The 17,674-nt window shown below is 41.7% G+C and overlaps 1 protein-coding gene and 1 pseudogene across 3 annotated transcripts; both read right to left on the reverse strand.

Moving 5' to 3' along the window:
- Positions 1–8,165: 8,165 nt before the first annotated feature.
- LOC113897821 lies at positions 8,166–8,722 on the reverse strand (annotated as a pseudogene). Its single transcript, XR_003512437.1, has one exon. The product of XR_003512437.1 is annotated as a DNA-directed RNA polymerases I, II, and III subunit RPABC2 pseudogene (transcript).
- Positions 8,723–13,533: 4,811 nt separating this feature from the next.
- On the reverse strand, positions 13,534–17,004 carry TPD52L3 (TPD52 like 3). Of its 2 annotated transcripts, XM_027550791.1 has the most exons (2): positions 16,326–16,692; positions 13,534–13,538 (listed from the first exon to the last, which is right to left on the reverse strand). In XM_027550791.1, exons 1-2 carry the CDS (start codon positions 16,690–16,692, stop codon positions 13,534–13,536), a joined length of 372 nt encoding a protein of 123 aa, XP_027406592.1. The 2 variants fall into 2 exon arrangements, with proteins under 2 accessions (XP_027406592.1, XP_027406591.1); XM_027550790.1 differs by lacking the exon at positions 13,534–13,538 and having other exon boundaries at positions 16,126–17,004.
- Between the last annotated feature and the right edge of the window lie 670 nt (positions 17,005–17,674).

Raw genomic sequence — 17,674 nt, forward strand, 5'->3', positions numbered from 1 at the left:
TTGATTTGTGTAATAGAAAACTGAGAGCTGGAAAGCTGACATCAGTGCTATAGTGAAAAAATCACCCAGTTTCTAGAACTAAATGGGATTATAGACCTAGAGTTCATTTACTGATAGGGAGACCTGTCCCCATGAGGAAGAGTCTGTCAGTGCCACCATAGATATATATGATAAATGTCTTTTCTGATTCTTCCCTAAGGGGACCTTCGGTCATTTACCAGAGTAACTGTTCCAGAGGAAAGGGCAACTACTCAGGCTTTTCAAATCTGTTAGATATGAGGTTTGAGCTGGCACTGACACTGATATTGTGCTGTGCTGTGCTTAGTCATTCAGTTGTGTCCGACTCTTTGCAATCCCATGTACTGTAGCCCTCCAGGCTCCTCTGTCCATCGGGATTCTCCAGGCAAGAATACTGGAATGGGTTGCCATGCCCTCCTCCAGGGGATCTTTCCAACCCAGGGATCAAACCCAGGTCTCTCACATTTGCAGGTGGATTCTTACCATCTGAGCCACTAGGGAAGCCCGACACCGATATTAGGAGAACCAAAATGCTATCCTGGTCTTCTAGTTAGAGCATAAGTTACAGTAGCCAGATGATAAGCGGGGTATTAGCCCAAGTCCAATTCACAGTAGGACAATGAGTCAGCAGACTTGCCCTGTAGTCTGTAGTTACTTTCCTAATCCTTGAATATATAAATGGAGTAGGTGTCAATTGGAATAGATATCAGAACTCTTATATATGTTCCTTCCACTATGTAGATTAAGGACCATTATTTTTAGAACAGCCAAGTGGAAGTTCCAGAAACTGACCATTCCCACCCTCCCATTCAAGAATGTAAATTAGAAACAATGTCTCACCTGAGGAAAGATTGCAGTAATTAGTGCTACTATTGGACTGGAAGGATGTGGGGATGGTGGTACCCATCATATTCCCTTTCAGTGTTCACTTCTATATTCTCTCAAAACCATATGGATCATGGTTCTGGATGATGGTGAGTCCCCATTCATCCAGTCTGGTGACAGTCCCAGTAATGGCTAGTGGGCAGGATATGGTTATCTTTACAAAATCATATCAATTTATCCTCTGGCATTTGCCATGCAAGTATCGGTTAATAAAAGCTTTTCTTCCAGTCCACAGTAGGAAGTATCAAAATCTCTTTGTCTTTACATGACAGGAACAGCACTGAGTTGATGCCATATGGGAAACCAGACACGGAAAAAAAGCTGAAAGATGAATTTCTTGCCCTTCAAAGATTCCAAAATGCAGTAATTCCAAGAATGCCTTTCTGGAGATATCCTACATTACCAAACAACTTGTGAAGTCTCTTTTAAAGGTCTAGTGAGCTCAGTAAATACAAGAAAGTGTCTATTTACCTTTTTCTTCTTTGCCGTATTTGCTTTTTCCCTTCCTTCTTGCCTCCCTGGGACTGAATCCTCAATGAAGAATTAGCGGAAAGTTTTGCTTCATGTTGTTTTCTAGTAAATCTGAGTGAAGAAAATGGACCTCCACACACTCCAAGCGGTTGAACTTAGAAAGAGAAACATAAATATGTAGATAAGCAGAGGTAAGTTTTGAAAGACAGCTGCACTTCTCTGAATAGCCATATAGCATCTGAATAGCCATATAGCATCTGGTCATTTTAATTTACATTTGTCATTTAGTTTGTATCAGCAAGCCAGTGTCCATGAGCAATTATTTTAAGATTGCAAGTGCTAAATATTCTAATCTCTGCACCACAGTCCGAATATGATTGACATTCTGACTTGGAAAATATTTTTAAAAGACAGTCTTTACTGTCAATGATAAAGTTTGTGTTGTAGCATTAATTTGGCAATGGACTTGTGAAATGCTGGGTTTAATCCTCAAACCTTGAAGCACTGCATATATTGAAAGACTAGGAGCAAGTTCCTGGATTTTCATCAAAAGAGACAAGAACTAAAGTTGTCTTGGGAGTAACTTGAGCTCTGAGTTTCCCTGACTCTGGTTTAATGAAATTTTAGTGAGTTGACGTTCAGGCAGGGCACAGCTGAAGGCACTGCTTTTAATTTAACTCTTCATATTTCTAACCAAATATGTTGAATAATTTGATTTTTTGTTCAGTAACTACATTGTGTCACTATATTCCACGATATGCTACATAACACAGAATCTAGATGTGGGGGGGATGGTTCTCTCAGGAGGATGAAGGAAAACCTCCTTGCAGGTTCTAGGGGCAGGTTCGAGGCTGTTTGGTCAGAGCCTTCTGTGGTCCTAGGAATCCCAAGTGTGATCTAAAAGGGTGGGAGGTACTGGGTCTCAGTGGCATGGCCCTTGTCTTTTGACCTCACCCTACAGGGAAGGACATGAATGAAGGAAAGGTAGATGGAACCCTATAAAGTACAGGACTTGAGGCAGGGCCTGGGTCTAGGAGTGGAAGGGGAGCTTGGAATGATCAGGGAACAAAAAGATTGGTGAAGCTAGAAGGAGGTAAGCACGGGAAGCTATAATAAGTTGAGACTGATGATCTAAGCTTTGAAGACCATGAAAAGGCTTTCAGATTTTTGTTTTATCATATCTTGTTTGCCAGTCGACCTGCAATTAGGTCTGCAAAGCTTTAAGTGAGAGTTGATTGGGACCTTGAGACTTATCTGCAAAGCTTTTAGACAGAATATCTGAAAGAGGGGACTTGAGAGTTCAGCTGGTCTGTGATCAAATATAGGTAAAAGTAGACAAAAATATTCAGATGGAGCCAAGGTAATATCACAGCTCTGAGGAAGGAGCTTTTCTATAGTGTAACTCACTGCTGCATACCCCTGGGCCTGAAACTGTTCCAACTCATTTGGGCAGGAGCAAGAAGTATGCACACTTTGCTGTAAACCTGACAAACCTGCTTGTATATCCTTTGGCTCAGATGGTAAAGCATCTGCCTACAATGAGGGAGACCCGGGTTCAATCCCTGGGTCGGGAAGATCTCCTGGAGAAGGAAATGGCAACCCACTCCAGCATTCTTGCCTGGAGAATCCCATGGACGGAGGAGCCTGGTGGGCTACAGTCCATGGGGTCTCAAAGAGTCGGACACGACTGAGTGACTTCACTTTCACTTTCTTTTTCACTTACGAACACTCTAAGGTTCTTTACAAGAGTGCCCTTAGACACCTTTCTTTGCTCTCTACCTTCCTTTGTAACAAACTGAACTACAGTTTGTCTGATTCTCAAGTCTGTTTTGAAATACTAATTTCTGGCCTTTGGGTTATATATTAGCTATTTGTCTTGCCAGCTTTCAAATGTAAGATTTCCCTACTGAATTGTGACTTAACTGGCTCAATTGACCTCCTGACATCACATGGCAAACACCGTTCCAGTTCTGATCACTTGGAATCTAACTTCTATCCTAGCTAGATCAACTTCTGCTGCCAAGCAAGGAGAAATCGAGCATTTTGTTATGAACCACTGGATTCAGAGCACCTGTTTGTTCGCCCTGGCAAGAAGGCAATGTCTCTGCTTTTCTTTACTCCCTTGTTGTTTAGTCACTAAGTCATGTCCAGCTCTTTTGTGATCCTATGGACTGCAGCCCACCAGGCTCCTCTGTCCTTAGGCATGGGGACTATGACTACAGAAGGACAATTCAAAATCCTGAGGACAGATTTCTGCTGGGTCCATCCAGTCAGTGGAGGTTGAGATGCAGATTCAGACCCTGCTTTCATGGGTACTGAGTCTAACAACTGTTCTGAGCAGCTAAGCCTTTCCCTATTCACACATCCAGAGAAACTTAGAGGCAATTCAGTAGAACTTGCTGGGATTAAGTAGTCATAATGATTCATAAATATCCGGAGCTTTGGTTGAGAATTGGTGGGGAGTTGGGGTTGGTAATACTGTTGGGTGCACACTGATTGCAATTCTGACATACTACATTTTAGGAGATGTGGAGGGTGATAGCTTTAGAAGCCCAGCAGTCATTTCCCAGGAGGGAAGAGGAAGCAATGAAGGTCTACCCACAAGAACTGATAGACATTGATCAGCTGCCAGGAGAAAGAATTGACAGCTCTTAAGCTTTATGGGCTCTCTTGGGGGAAAGGATCCAAACTTCCACCACAGTTTAACCAGAGCCTCAAGAGTGGGTTATGCAATGAACTAGTTCAGGTTACTAGACTTGAACCTCCCAATATGAACAAGCTCTGTATAAGGCTAGAGATAGAACAGACCATGACTCCCTTTTTCTCTTGGATGATAACAGAACCATGCCTCAAGGTGCACACACATGTAAACACACTTGAGCCCCTGTGTTTGCCTGTCCACCTCTGTTTGCCAGCTCCCCCAAGCAGGGCATCTATATCCCTCCAAGACATTATGCTTATTTTTATGCAGATTGCATTATTCATGGTTTATTTCTAAAAATGGTACTTGTTTAGATTGTTTATTGCCCAAAAAGTATAGATTAAGTTTAAGGATTTTTTACTGGTAATGATATTCAGAAACACCTTCCTCTGGCAAGTGTACTCTTTTCTAAAGAGAAACCCTATGGGAGTGTTTTGCATATGATACTTGAACTATAAAGATCCCAGTGGGGCAATTCTTGGTAATAATGGCTAATGTTTAATAGTGGCACTTGGACTTCTGCCATTCGTGAAGCAGCAGAGTAGCTGAGAGCCTGGCTGTGAGTTATCTGCACCTGGATTCAAGTGTTCACTCTGTTATTTGCAGACTTTGAAGACTTGGGCAAGTTCTTTAGTCTCTCTGCCTTAAGTTTCTCATTGATGAAATGTGAGAGTTAATTTCTTCCTTTAGTGAGGATTAAAGAACATAATAGAAGTAAAGCCCTTAGCACATAGGAAGTGCTCAAATGCATGATATCAAGGTTTACTGGACTTTTTTTTTTTTCATCTCTGTCCTGACACTTATGAATGCTCTTTAAATATTTGCAGGACATTTCTTTTATGCAAAAATGTTAATTACTGAAGAATCATTTTTAAAAGCCTGTTTCATCTCTTGCATGGGGTTTCTTTTACCAGAAAAAACGCTTGCAAATGTAAAAATATTTCCATGTACTAGAAGTTAAATGTCTTGTTTTGCTAAGGGCCCCCAGAAAGGATACATGTGGTCTGGTGGCTAACTTGCACATAAACAATGAGCTATAGCTCACTTAATAATGGCATCTTTTCAGGGTTAACTAAACTTTCAGTTTCACTAAGAAGAACTGCATGAATCATTTTCTCCACTTCTCCCTAATCTGTGTGTATGTGCATGCACACATACAATTATACTACAGTGGTTAAAGTACAGTTTAATAATCTGAATTTAGATAAACTTAATTTACTGATCTCACTTTTATTTGGTATGCTTTAGTAGTTTTCATTATCAAAATACCCAAAGAAGCTAAAATTAGATTTCCTTCTGATTTTTACTCATTCTCTTATATTTCACTTGTTCTCTTATATTTCTTTATCTCTAGAATGATCAGGAGGCAATATAAGAAAGCTCTCAAGCAAAAAGGACACAAAGTCTTTCCTTGTCCGATGAAGTCAACAGTCCCAAAACACATTAATTTATCTTCCTCTCTCATTTGAGAGTTGCACAGGCAGTCCTCCTGTTGGAGTGCCAGAATTCCAGTGGTTTGTTTGTAGAAGTGAGTTATGTGGAACTCACAACGCATTCTCCATAGAAACCATATTATACATGGTGGTTAATTATATTTAACCCATAATACTTAGAAGTAAAATTCCAACAGATCTATATGATGTGGCCATTCAATGAGCAGTATTTTTACAGGGAAATATGTTCAGGGATCTAACTATGGATGCCAGGAATGGAGCCTCTTCAGTCCTTCCCATCCTCCATTTCTGAGCCTCTGTTGCCTAGGGAAAAGAATTTCCCTAGGAGATGATTGAAAGCAGGGTAATGAGGTGTGGAGCTGGAGGCTCTCGGAGTCTGGGGACCAGAGGATGATATGTTGTGAGAATTCTCCCTTGCTTAGCTTTGGAGTAGCTCCTGATGTACTTCCTTTCTTTTAAAAAACATTTTTATTTTATACTGAACTATAATTTATTAACAATGCTGTGTTAGTTCCAAGTGTACAGCAAAGTGATTCAGTTATACATACATATGTGTCTGTTCTTTTTCAAATTATTTTCCCATTTACGTTATTACAGAATATTTAGCAGAGTTCCCTATGCTGTACAATATGTCATTGCTGGTTATCTATTTTAAATAGAGTAGTGTGTATATGTCAGTCTCAGACTCCTAATTTATCCCCCTCCCCTTTCTTTCCCCTTCGGTAACCATGAGTTTGTTTTCTAAGTGTGTGAGTCTATGTTTTGTAAATAAGTTCATTTGTATCATTTTTTTAGATTCTGTCTATGTGTGTGCATGCTAAGTCACTTCAGTCATGTCCGACTCTTTGCAACGCTATGGACTATAGCCCGCCAGGCTACTCTATCCATGGGATTCTTCAGGCAAGAATACTGGAGTGGGTTGCCATGCCCTCTCCAGGGGATTGGCAGGTTCTTTACCACTAGTGCCATCTGGGAAGTGTTTTTTTTTTTTTTTTTAGATTCTACATGTAAGCAATATTATATGGTATTTGACTTTCTCTGTCTGACTTAGTATGATAATCTCTAGACTCATTCATTTTGCTGCAAATGAAATTATTTCATTCTTTTTAATGGCTGAGTGGTATTACATTGATATATACATACTACATCTTTTCTATCCCTTCCTCTGACAATGAACGTTTAGGTTGCTTCTCCCCACTCATTCCCATAACTGTCACCAGCTCAAAATAGCACGTGATACTCCTGGCCCACAGCACCCCGGCCAACTGGAAATACATGTCCAAGGCTCCTAGGCACAGGTGGCCCTCAGATCCCACTGTGCCTGCACTCCATCCACCCCCAGTCCTCAGCCTGCGTGCCCCTCCTCTTTTCCTTGCTTTTGATCCACCAACCCCAATAATTGATCCTGTTCCTTCTCCCTCCACTGCCACAAACAACCTCTTTCTTCAAAGAAGGATTTCTCTCTTCTCATTTTGCATCAGAACAACGAGTCCCCTCTGCTTGCGTAGTCCTGAAACGAATACACAGAACACACGGAATCAGATACTCTATGTTAGCAAAGAAACTCCCCCCTGACCTTATTCTCAGTATTTCAAGTAGGTTCTACAGGTTAAGGTCAAAACCCTAGTTAATGGTAAGTCCTCTTCTATCATATAAGGAATAGGTGCAAGATTTATCCATATTTCAAGAGGGGCCATGGATTTGGTATTTAGTGATAAACATATCATCAAGAAATGTAACTGATGGTTGGAAGTTTAACAGGGTAAAATGACAGTGTGACTAGCACCCCCTAGTGTTGAGGAGAAGCTGTGCGTAGATGGGAGGTGGCTGAGAGATGGGAGTGTTACAGAATTTCTCTTTGTTGGTGCTAAGGCTCTCAGTCATGTCTGACTCTTTATGGCCCAATGGACTATAGCCCACCAGGTTCCTCTGTCCATGGAATTTTCCAGGCAAGGATACTGGAGTGGGTTGTCATTTCCTACTCCAGGGGATCTTTGTGACCCTGGGATTGAACCCACGTCTCTTGTGTCTCCTGCATTGCAGGTGGGTTCTTCACCACTAGTACCACCCAGGAAGCTCCTCCTCTCTATTGCTTTGCTTTAAATCCACTTCTTCAGGAGCAGAATTCCAGGATGCTGGGTTCATCTGCCAAGAGACTTCTGGGTAAAGTGCTTAAGGCAATTCAAGAGAAGCATCCAGGGATGAAACCAAAACTAAGATGCCATCCCGGAGGTGAAAATCAAGTGGCCAGGAATGAGCTATAGACAGTAGCGAAGTTAGGCAGAAGCAAGAGATTCCTGGTGGAGCCTGGAGAGATTCCTGGCTGCTACCTGAGCAAACACTATAAGCATTTGTTTTTCTAGGACTCTCGAGCTTTTAAGGGAAGGAAATTTTTGAAGACCCTGGGTAAACTTGCATATCATTCCTCAAATCACCACCAATCTTGCCTTAGCTAAGGACGAGAGTGCTAAAGTAAGAGTGAGAAGGCTTCTGGAGGCAGAAGCATTCTGAAGACAGATATCTGAGTAGGTAAAATAAGCAGAAGTAAAAGTCACAAGCCTTAACAAGCAGGTATAGGGTAGAGTTAGTCATTGGTCGCCTAGATGCCCTTAAGTTTTTAGCAATTTTTTTTTTTTTTTTGAGTTGAAAGGTTGAAGAATTTACTATTTACACGTATAAAGACTATGAGACGAGCCACGGGCGGAGGCCCAGTCCAGAGGTTGACTCCGGCTCAGTTGGTGATGATGAGCTCGTCGACGCCCCAGTCTTCGTAGCTCCCGTCGGGTAGGTAGCGGCGAATGATGATGGGGATCTTCCGGGCCTTGAGCTCCTTCATGGCGATCAGTAAGGGATCTGTCTCCCCCTCCAGCTCCACCATCACAGGGGCGCACATCGCAATCTGAAGGGCTCGGGTGCCCAGCACACGGGCTTGCTCATACTTGGTCATATATGGTGTGGTGATTCGTTTCTGGTTGGCCTGCGGTCGCTCTCCAGAAGGGAGAATCTCAACGTTCTCCTGGCCCTCCTCCTCGGCATTCTCCAAGTCATCGAGCCCTTCATCCTCCTCCACGTCATCAAAGTCGTCTCCATCAAAATTGTCCTCGTTGTCTGACATGACGCCCGCACAGCAGCCACCGGGTTCCGCGACCCAGACCCGCGTGGAGACCGGCTAACAGCGTACCTCCGCCTTGCGCCAGTTTTTAGCAATTTTAGATGTCTCTTTGGCTTGCTTTTCTGACTCTAGCTCCTCTGTTTGTAGAAGTTGGTATTTGTCATCATGCTGAAACCATTCTACATACAGACAAGGTTTCATTTATTGTCCCAGCCCTGCCTCCTTTCTGTCCTGTGGAGTTTGGTGATATGAGGAGAATGGAGCCAGTCAGCTCCTGGACTCTCTTTCCTCCTGTCATTCATTTGAACACTTAATTTATGCCAGACACTTCATTATACACAGGGAATATACTAGTGAACACTAGTGAACTAGTGAACTGACACAAATCTTGCCCTTATGAAGTTCACGTTCTAGTGGAAGAGGCAGACAATAAACAGATTGCAAAAATATAATGTGACATATGATGCTAAACCCAGGAACAAGGATACAGTGGTTAAAACTGTACATAGGGTGGCCAAAGGGGTTGTTTTTGAGTAAAAATTTGAAGGAGATTAGTCTGGTAGGGCTATAATAAAAGGATACCACAGACTGGGTGGCTCAAATTGAGGACATTTGTTTTCACACAGGTCTGGAGGCTGGAAGTCTAACAGCAGGGTGTTGTTAGGGTTGGTTTCTGAGGAGACTCCTCTTTCCTGGCATGCATGTGACTCTGCCATTTACTAGCTGTATATTTTTTGGAAAGTTGCTTTACTTCTTTGCGTTTTGGTTTCCTAATCAGTAAAATTGGAATAATAATCTACCTCGCAGAGGTATCGTGAGGACTAAATTAATAAAATGAAATGAAATTGGGAAAATTTATGGTCCATAGTAAACAGTATATAAATGTTTGCTCTTATTGTTATAAATGTTTGTCTTCCTGGCAACTATATACATTACAAACTAGCTAATCTCATTCCTCCAAATGTGTGCCTATCTCCTCTCCTATAAGGTTCAGGTGGGCTTATCAGGCTTTCATAGGCAGCAACACAAAGTCACAGATTGAAAGGTAAACTAAGTCCACTGGGAAAAGATAAGGGCCATTTGATGAGAACACTTGATTTGAATAACAAATCCATATAACCAAAGGTAGGCTTAAAGTTGGGGGTATAGAGTCAAAAGTTGGGAGTCAGAGGTGGGGAAGAGCATAGAGGAAGGAGAGTTCAGTATGACAGCATGCTAGAAACAAATGAGATGGTGTTCAGGATGGCTGCTGCAAAGCTTCATCCCACTCCCCTAGACTCCCCACCCAACCCCATCAGGAAAGCCTCATGAAAGGCCCTGGCCAGGGTCTAGGATAATTTTGCAGTGGGAGACTGATTTCCATTACAATTTTTTTCTGTCTCCATAAAACCCCCATCGTATTAAGTACTGTAGAAGAGGGAGCCAAGGTACCAATCAACAGGTGTCTAATATTTCTATGTGCCCTGGCTTCTCAGCCCAAGTTTTTAGGACTAGGAGATAATATTTAAGAGTAGGTAAAGATTTAGATTGACTCGGCTCAGCAAGGATTGATGGAAGGCAGGATGAATATGCAGAGATGGGAATAATTAGCTATCTTCTTCCATAGGATAGATAAAGATAGATAAATATGCTAAGGAAGACATATTTAAATTTTATGCAGGAATGAGTGGAGTAGATGTCTCATCTCTAGTATAGCCTCAATCCAATGGTCACTGGTGCCTTTGAAGGTATTTTATACATGTCCACTGTAGTCTGTGTCTTTTCTAGGTGCTGATCATTGGGGTGTTTCTAATAATCAGGAATTTGGGGTAAATAATAGTCTGGAAGCTATAAGAGTTATGGAATGGTATATGTTGGGTGGTGAAGCAATGCTGTGAATTACATGAGATTTTTGTGGCAGTTAGAAACATTGACCAGCTAAATTATTTCTAAGAAGTGTTTACAGGCTAGCACAGAGGCACAATGACTTTTGCTTGTGTTTGTGGAGATTGAGGGACCATTTTGTAGAGCAGCTTCCTATTGCTTGTTTTTCTGTATAATAAAAAATATTGGCTGGTCTTTGTCTCTGATTCCTTGTAAGGAGCCTTTAAATCCTTGGAATTTCCCAAGTGAAAGGACTGTTGTCGTTATTCATGATAGGTCCCTCAGTAGTTTCAAGACCGGGGCTAGCAGTGCTGGAAAGACCCAACCATGTGATTAAGGTTTGGAGAGTTGAGTCACATTATATCAGCCTGTCCTCCCAATCTCTGTAGAGAGAAGAGGATTGAAGATTGAGTTCTATCATGTGGCCAATAATTCAATCAATCATACCCATGTAATGAAACCCCAATAAAAACTCTGGTCACCTGAAACTGTACAACTGAGCCTGCCAGATTGGTAATCATATATTTATGTGCTGTCAGGATGATGCATCCTGAAGACATGGAAGCGTCAGGTTTCCTCTAAGGACTCATTCTGGTGCTTATTCACTTCGTCAATCCCAATTTATACCCTTTATAGTAAAACTTTAATCACAAGTACAGGGCTTTCCTGAGTTCTGTGAGTCATTCCAATTAATTATGGTATTTCAAGGAGTACTAAGAAATTCCTGAAGGTTTGTAGCCAATTGGTCAGAAGTGTGGGTGGCCTGGGTTACAATACAAGTTTCTAGGTCAATACTAGGATATTTAAAGCCATACTATGAAGTTAAATATGAAAAATCTATATGACTGTATAGACCATTTTCAATGTAATTGAATCTTTTAATTTCTTAGTTCTAATGTTCTAGAATGAAAGTTTGGCTCAGCTAAGTCTATGAATTGTTCCTCTAACTTAGATAAGCATTTTTTATCCAATTAGCTGAAAGTTTTAGTGCCATGGGCCTGAGGTAAGGTAGCCAGGATTGGGGTAGAGGTGATGGAAACCTTCAATTTCCAGAAGAACCCACTCCTTTTCTTGAGGTGATCATTTATTTGGGTTGTTGTATAGTTAAACAGGGAAGGAACTTTTAAATTACCTGGTGAATTCTCAGGAATTTCCAGATATTTTTGACTGTTCTAGGGATCTGCTTAGTAATTTCTGAAAGATGACCAAGTGCCATGATAATGTGTCACAGTAGCTGGCCAAGCTGCATCATTTTGAGGGCATTCTTCCACTTTTCACTTGCCTTATGTGAATCAGGCTCTAGGCACTGGAAGGCATGGCATCATTGAGCCTCCCAGCAATAGATCTGGTCAGAAGGAGTGGGACATGGTCAGCCCCAGTAATTTTGATAGCGTGGCACTCATCACTTTTCTTATGTTGGAATTCATGGATAAGAACTGAAATTCCATGGCCCAGAGGCAACTGATCTCATTCCTTAGCAGAATTAACAAATGGCATCATTGTCCCCTTAATGGGGAGGGCCATCAAGCACATTGGCTAGCACTGTAAGAAGACCTACACAGTTCTAGATTACTGCTGACTCCTCTGCAGTTCATGCAATTCATGAGAGTAGGTATGTGATATATTTTCTCTCAAATATGAAGATAAGAATAAAGTAGATTCCATAAGTGCAAGTGAATTTCTCTGGGAGTGATGCTTGCAATATGCTGGTGTATGTATGATGCTAATGAACAAGGGTTTGGTACTATACTCCCATCCTTGCTAACTGCATGGAGAGTGCCATCTGTGGGAGTTAGAACTTTCAACCTTGTCTCTATCTTCTACTCCAGCTCTTCACTCATATGAGCAGTGGAAGACCAAGAAAACCAAGAAACTCAGGGAATTTTGTTCCAATATCACTCCCAATCGAAGGTTCTCAGAAATTGAGTCAGATGGGGCATCTTTGAGGGTTCACATATTCTGAGCACTATTGCAAACTGCATCCTGAAGTTGCCTAAACTGAAATAGACTGATGCTGGGCTACAAAATCCAGATGTGGCTAGATGAACAGAAGTGATCCAATTATAAAGGTTAACAGGCTAGAAAATGAAGGTCAGCAATGTATGGGAAGGGTAGAGGCAAGTGGAAGAAAGAAAATCTGGAGGAAACTTTTGATGCAGAGTCCACATGCTCATGGAGGCATTTTGTTTGGTGTCTGTGGCTGTTGATGCAGGTATGCTGGAATCAAAAGAGTCAGAGCAAAATGAATGTTCAGCTCCAGCATTATCAGTATCAAGTCTTTTCAATTCTACATCTTTATCAACTTGCGAATCTATCTGTCCCTCTCTCCTATGCAGTTTCTTCCTAAGTTTTAGAGATTATATCTCTTAAATACTTAATCTATTTCTATGGTGACCAGAGTGATACATCTAAAATATGAATTTGACTTAAGCACCTTCAACTCATTTCCTACAGAATTAAATACTAATGTCAGATAGTATATAAGACTATTTATGATCTTGCCCTTTGCTTATTTCTCCATCCTCATCTCTCACCACTTCCCCCCTCTCTCTAGCCACAACGACCTATTGGTATTTCCTGGAACATACTATTCTATTACATTCCTTCATGACTTAGTTCCTCTGGATATTGTCTGGAATGTTCTACTCTTTTATACCTTATAAATTCCTACTAGTCCTCTAAGACTTTGACTCTGAATTCTTTTCTGATCTACCAAGGCAGAGTTGAACATTCTTTCTTTATAGGTATCTTCTATTTTAGCATCTACTGCACTGAGTTGCAATGATTTGAAAATGTTTCTAGAGAGCAGGGGCCATGACTAATAAATTTCTATGCCTTCAGAGCTTGGCACAGTGCCTGACACATAGTAGGATCTCAAATTATCTCTGGATAGGGAAGTGAAATGTTTTAAAAGCAGGAGGAACTTGTCAACGAGTTCATGTTGTTGATAATCTCTTGGATTCAAGATTTGATGTCTGAAGTATGTGATGTTGATTCCTTCATTTATGCAACAAGTATTTATTAAACATCTACCCTAAGCCTGGCATGGGAATACAATGATAAACAAAAATAGTTGTGTTCTTCACTGCTTTCAGGAGTTGAGGATTTATTGGGGGAAACTATTGTTCCTGTGGTCATGTATGGATGTGAGAGTTGGACTGTGAAGAAGGCTGAGCGCCGAAGAATTGATGCTTTTGAACTGTGGTGTTGGAGAAGACTCTTGAGAGTCCCTTGGACTGCAAGGAGATCCAGCCAGTCCATTCTGAAGGAGATCAGCCCTGGAATTTCTTTGGAGGGAATGATGCTAAAGCTGAAACTCCAATACTTTGGCCACCTCATGCGAAAAGTTGACTCATTGGAAAAGACTCTGATGCTGGGAGGGATTGGGGGAAGGAGGAGAAAGGGGACGACGGAGGATGAGATGGCTAGATGGCATCACTGACTCGATGGACGTGAGTTTGAGTGAACTCCGGGAGTTGGTGATGGACAGGGAGGCCTGGAGTGCTGCGATTCATGGGGTCGCAAAGAGTCGGACACGACTGAGCGACTGATCTGATCTGATCTGATCTGATTACAGCATTTGTATAAATTACTAAATAAAATAGAACATATCCTGGGTTTGGCCCATCATGTTAGCTGGAGATTTTTCTCTAACACAAGGTTTTCTGTAATATGGGATCAAAGACTTTGCCTGTTGGGCTACTTTGGCTTCATGAATTCTGCAAGTTTCTCTCTAGTTCTTCAACTTATAAAACTACAACAAATTGCACTTCTCCAGTGGTCTGGTGGTAAAGAATTTGCCTGTCAATGAAGGGGACACAGGTTCAATCCCTGGTCCAGGAAGATTTCACATGCTGCAGGGTAATGTACCACAACTACTTAGCCTGCACTCCAGAGCCCGTGAGTTGCAACTACTGAAGCCCAGGTGCTCTAGAGCTCATGATCCACAAAAAGAGAAGCCATCGTGATGAGAAGCCCATGCACAACAACAGAGTAGTCCCTACTCACTTCAACTAGAGAAAGCCTGCAGATAGCAACAAAGACTGAGCACGGCCAAAAATAAATAAATAAGCCCCAAATTTAAAAAACTAAAACAAATTAAAACACAACTTGTAAGACAAGGTGAACATCTTGTTTTAATCCAAGCAAAACTTTGTTTTCAGGAATATGTGGGCTTTATATCAGTGACTTTATAGTTTACCAAATGCTTTTGTATTTATAGTGGTAGTTGGTTTTGCTTATAGTCAAATCAAAGGAATATAGGGGAAGCAGTCAAAAATCAACAAAACAGGATCACTTTATTACATTGTAGGGACTACCTTTAGGCAATGAGATGTTATCAATATATATATCCAAGAAAATAAAGACTCTAGACCCCTGCTAAAAGCCAATATAAAACTCAAGCTTTTAATCCAGGCAGTGTTACTGGAGGAATGAAAGAAGCTGCCAGATCCTGACAGTTGAAAATAGAAAAAAAAAAAAAAGAAGTAGCTCCTATGAAAATCAGATATGAGAAAGTTCTAATAAACCCAAACCAGGTCCTACAGGGTCCTGTTATCTTGATATCCCCTGAGGGCTGGGTTTTGTCTCCTTCTCATTTCGGATTAGTACAAACAAGTGCTTATAAACAAGTACAAACTTGGGGTCAAAGTGACCAGTGATGTACAATTGGTTAGGTCCATTCAAAGGTATAAATGGCCAGAATTTCAGGGGTAAGAGTCTGTCTTAAATGTCACTTAAGACAGGGGTTTACCTTTCTTGAATTTGGCAATGCTCTTTTCCCTTCAGTCCCTCAACTGACAATGATAACTAGGAATTGCTGCAGAACAAAGAAACTATTCTTTTTTTATAGGTAGCATGCTGCTGTGGCAGAGACACATGGCCACAAGGATTAAATTATAAGGCCCTCATTTTCATATATAAAAAGATTATAAACAAAGCACAAAGCAGAATAAAGTTGCAATTTCAGCTTGAATTCAAAGTAGTTGACAATCCCTAAATTGAAGCTACTTTGCTTAATTAGCAGTTTAAAAAAAATCATTTTATAAAAGTCATAGTATCCTGTACCAATTAGTCTATTAATACTTTCCCCCTTTCTGAGGGCCTCAGAGAAAAATAACAGTTTTCTTTATCACCTTTAAAAAATAAAAATCATAGGCCAGGCAGAGCTTTCAAGGTTCTTTCTAATATTAGGGAAAGAAGGAAGGAAACTTATAGTTCTTTCATACTTTGTTCCTGGATCTAAACAGAAACCTATTTTGCCCTTTTTGTACACTAGTTTTTCCAAAAAAGAAGTTTTGGCTTTGGCCTAAAACCCCTCTGGAACCAAACTCCTGTCCATTTAAATCCAACCCCAGGAGGGCTAGTATAGTGATACATTTCATCTACAAACTTCAGTGTAAAATAACTGGGTACAAAACGTTGGATATTTTTATCTCAACAGTAGCAAATATCTATGTACAAACGGGGATTGCTTTTCTCAACACCGGACTCTCTCCATTTCCTAAATTCACTTTACCATTGTGGTTTGGTTACTTGTTTTTGATGGGCAGAGTTGCAGTTGGGATCATGGAAGGGAGTTCTTGCACTGGTTAGGTGGCCAGGCAAGTTAACCAAGGAGCTCATTCTGGCTCCAGAAAGGGAAGTAGGTCATCCCTACTTGCCAGAACTGGATCATTCCCACTCCCTGACACCGGGAGCGGATCATCCCTACTCCCAGAAACTGGGAGTGGATCATCCCCACTCCCCGCTGAAGAAGGAAGACAGTCACGGCCAAGCTCTCTGCCACCTGTGACTCTGGACTTGATTGTCCCCATAAGACCTTCAAAGGATCTGAATGTGACTGATTTCTTCATATCTCCAAGCTTCCTGCAGATGGCAGAGCCCATCGTGGACAGGGCAGCTGACGTCTTTTGTTTCACGTAGGCGTTGGAGACCTGAACGTCGTGCCAGCTCTTGGACAGATTCTGCCTCAGCCCCCCGAAGGCCGTAAGGGCCAACTTCTTCTTGAGCTCCACACAGCGTCTCTCTTTGGCTGCCAGCGCTTGGCGTAGCATTACAATTTCTGCCTCCAGTTTAGCGAGCTCACATTTGAGCTCCTTTTGCTCTGCCTCAGTGAGATCCTCTGGTTCGGCAGTCAAGTGGGATTCACAAAGGCCTGTAGAGGTCTCTGTCAAGGCGTCTGGCATAGACTGAGAAAGAAGATCTTCATTAAGAGAGTCCAGGTCCAGTTCTTGGTAGAGAGAGTCGAACTCGTGACCAGAAGAGAAACAGTCTTGGCCAGCAGAGTTGAAGTCTAGGCCCTCGGGGTCAGACTCTAGGGTGGGGTGGGACTCTAGGCAGGAAGGATCCATGTCTTGTCTGGTAGAACGGACACGTTGGCCAGTGAGTGAATGTCCTGGCTGCAGAGTAGATTTAGGGTCCACTTCCGGCTAGGGTTGGCGGGGTGGCTGGAGGGTAGGGTAGGTTGGGTTGGGGTTGTGGAGGTCGGACTTCCGGCCTAAAGGTGGCGGAGGGCGGAACTTAGGCTCAGTGCCTGCGCCTCCATTATTCATAGTGGTTTCGACATCACAACGTCACTGTGAGGTAGGTACTGCAGCAGTTGTCAGGGAGAGGTATTTTCCCTCCTACCTCAGTAGGTGACTGGTTCTGGCCTTCAAACCAAATCTGACTCCGTGTACGGACCTCTTTCCATCAGAGCAGCCATTTTAAAAACTCTGAAAATCAGTTGAACTTTTTTCTACTAACAGATTTATAAGCCTCATACATGAAATAAATAAAAACCGTCTCAAAGTGGGACAGGGAGTCTAGAACTCCAACTGGTACCCTCCCAATTTTCCCTTCCCAAGTTCCCAAAGGGGCCTGAGAAACTTCTGGCACATTTGTAAAGTGTATTTGAAGGGCCCTCAAAGCTCTTAAATTTAACATTGCCCCCATGGTATGAAGTATCAACAGTGCCAGAGGCTTGGGGTGGTGGAGCTTAGAAAATGAGCCTGACCAGTCACAACTGTCTGTTATTTTGAGGAAGGAAAGGGAGGGAGAATTAGTAAATTTATAATAGTTGTGTCAAGTTTAAGCTTAAGAAAAGCAAAGGTTACTGTATTATGAGAATTTAAGAGAGAAGAAATATGATATATGCAGATATATTCATGGGTTTTCAGTTTCTTTTTT

This window comes from Bos indicus x Bos taurus, chromosome 8, assembly GCF_003369695.1.
Source record: "Bos indicus x Bos taurus breed Angus x Brahman F1 hybrid chromosome 8, Bos_hybrid_MaternalHap_v2.0, whole genome shotgun sequence".
NCBI lineage: Eukaryota > Metazoa > Chordata > Mammalia > Artiodactyla > Bovidae > Bos > Bos indicus x Bos taurus.

Excerpts from the sequence above, each read along its gene's own strand:
- TPD52L3 (XM_027550790.1), bottom strand. The coding sequence starts at position 16,857 with ATGGATCCTTCCTGCCTAGAGTCCCACCCCACCCTAGAGTCTGACCCC.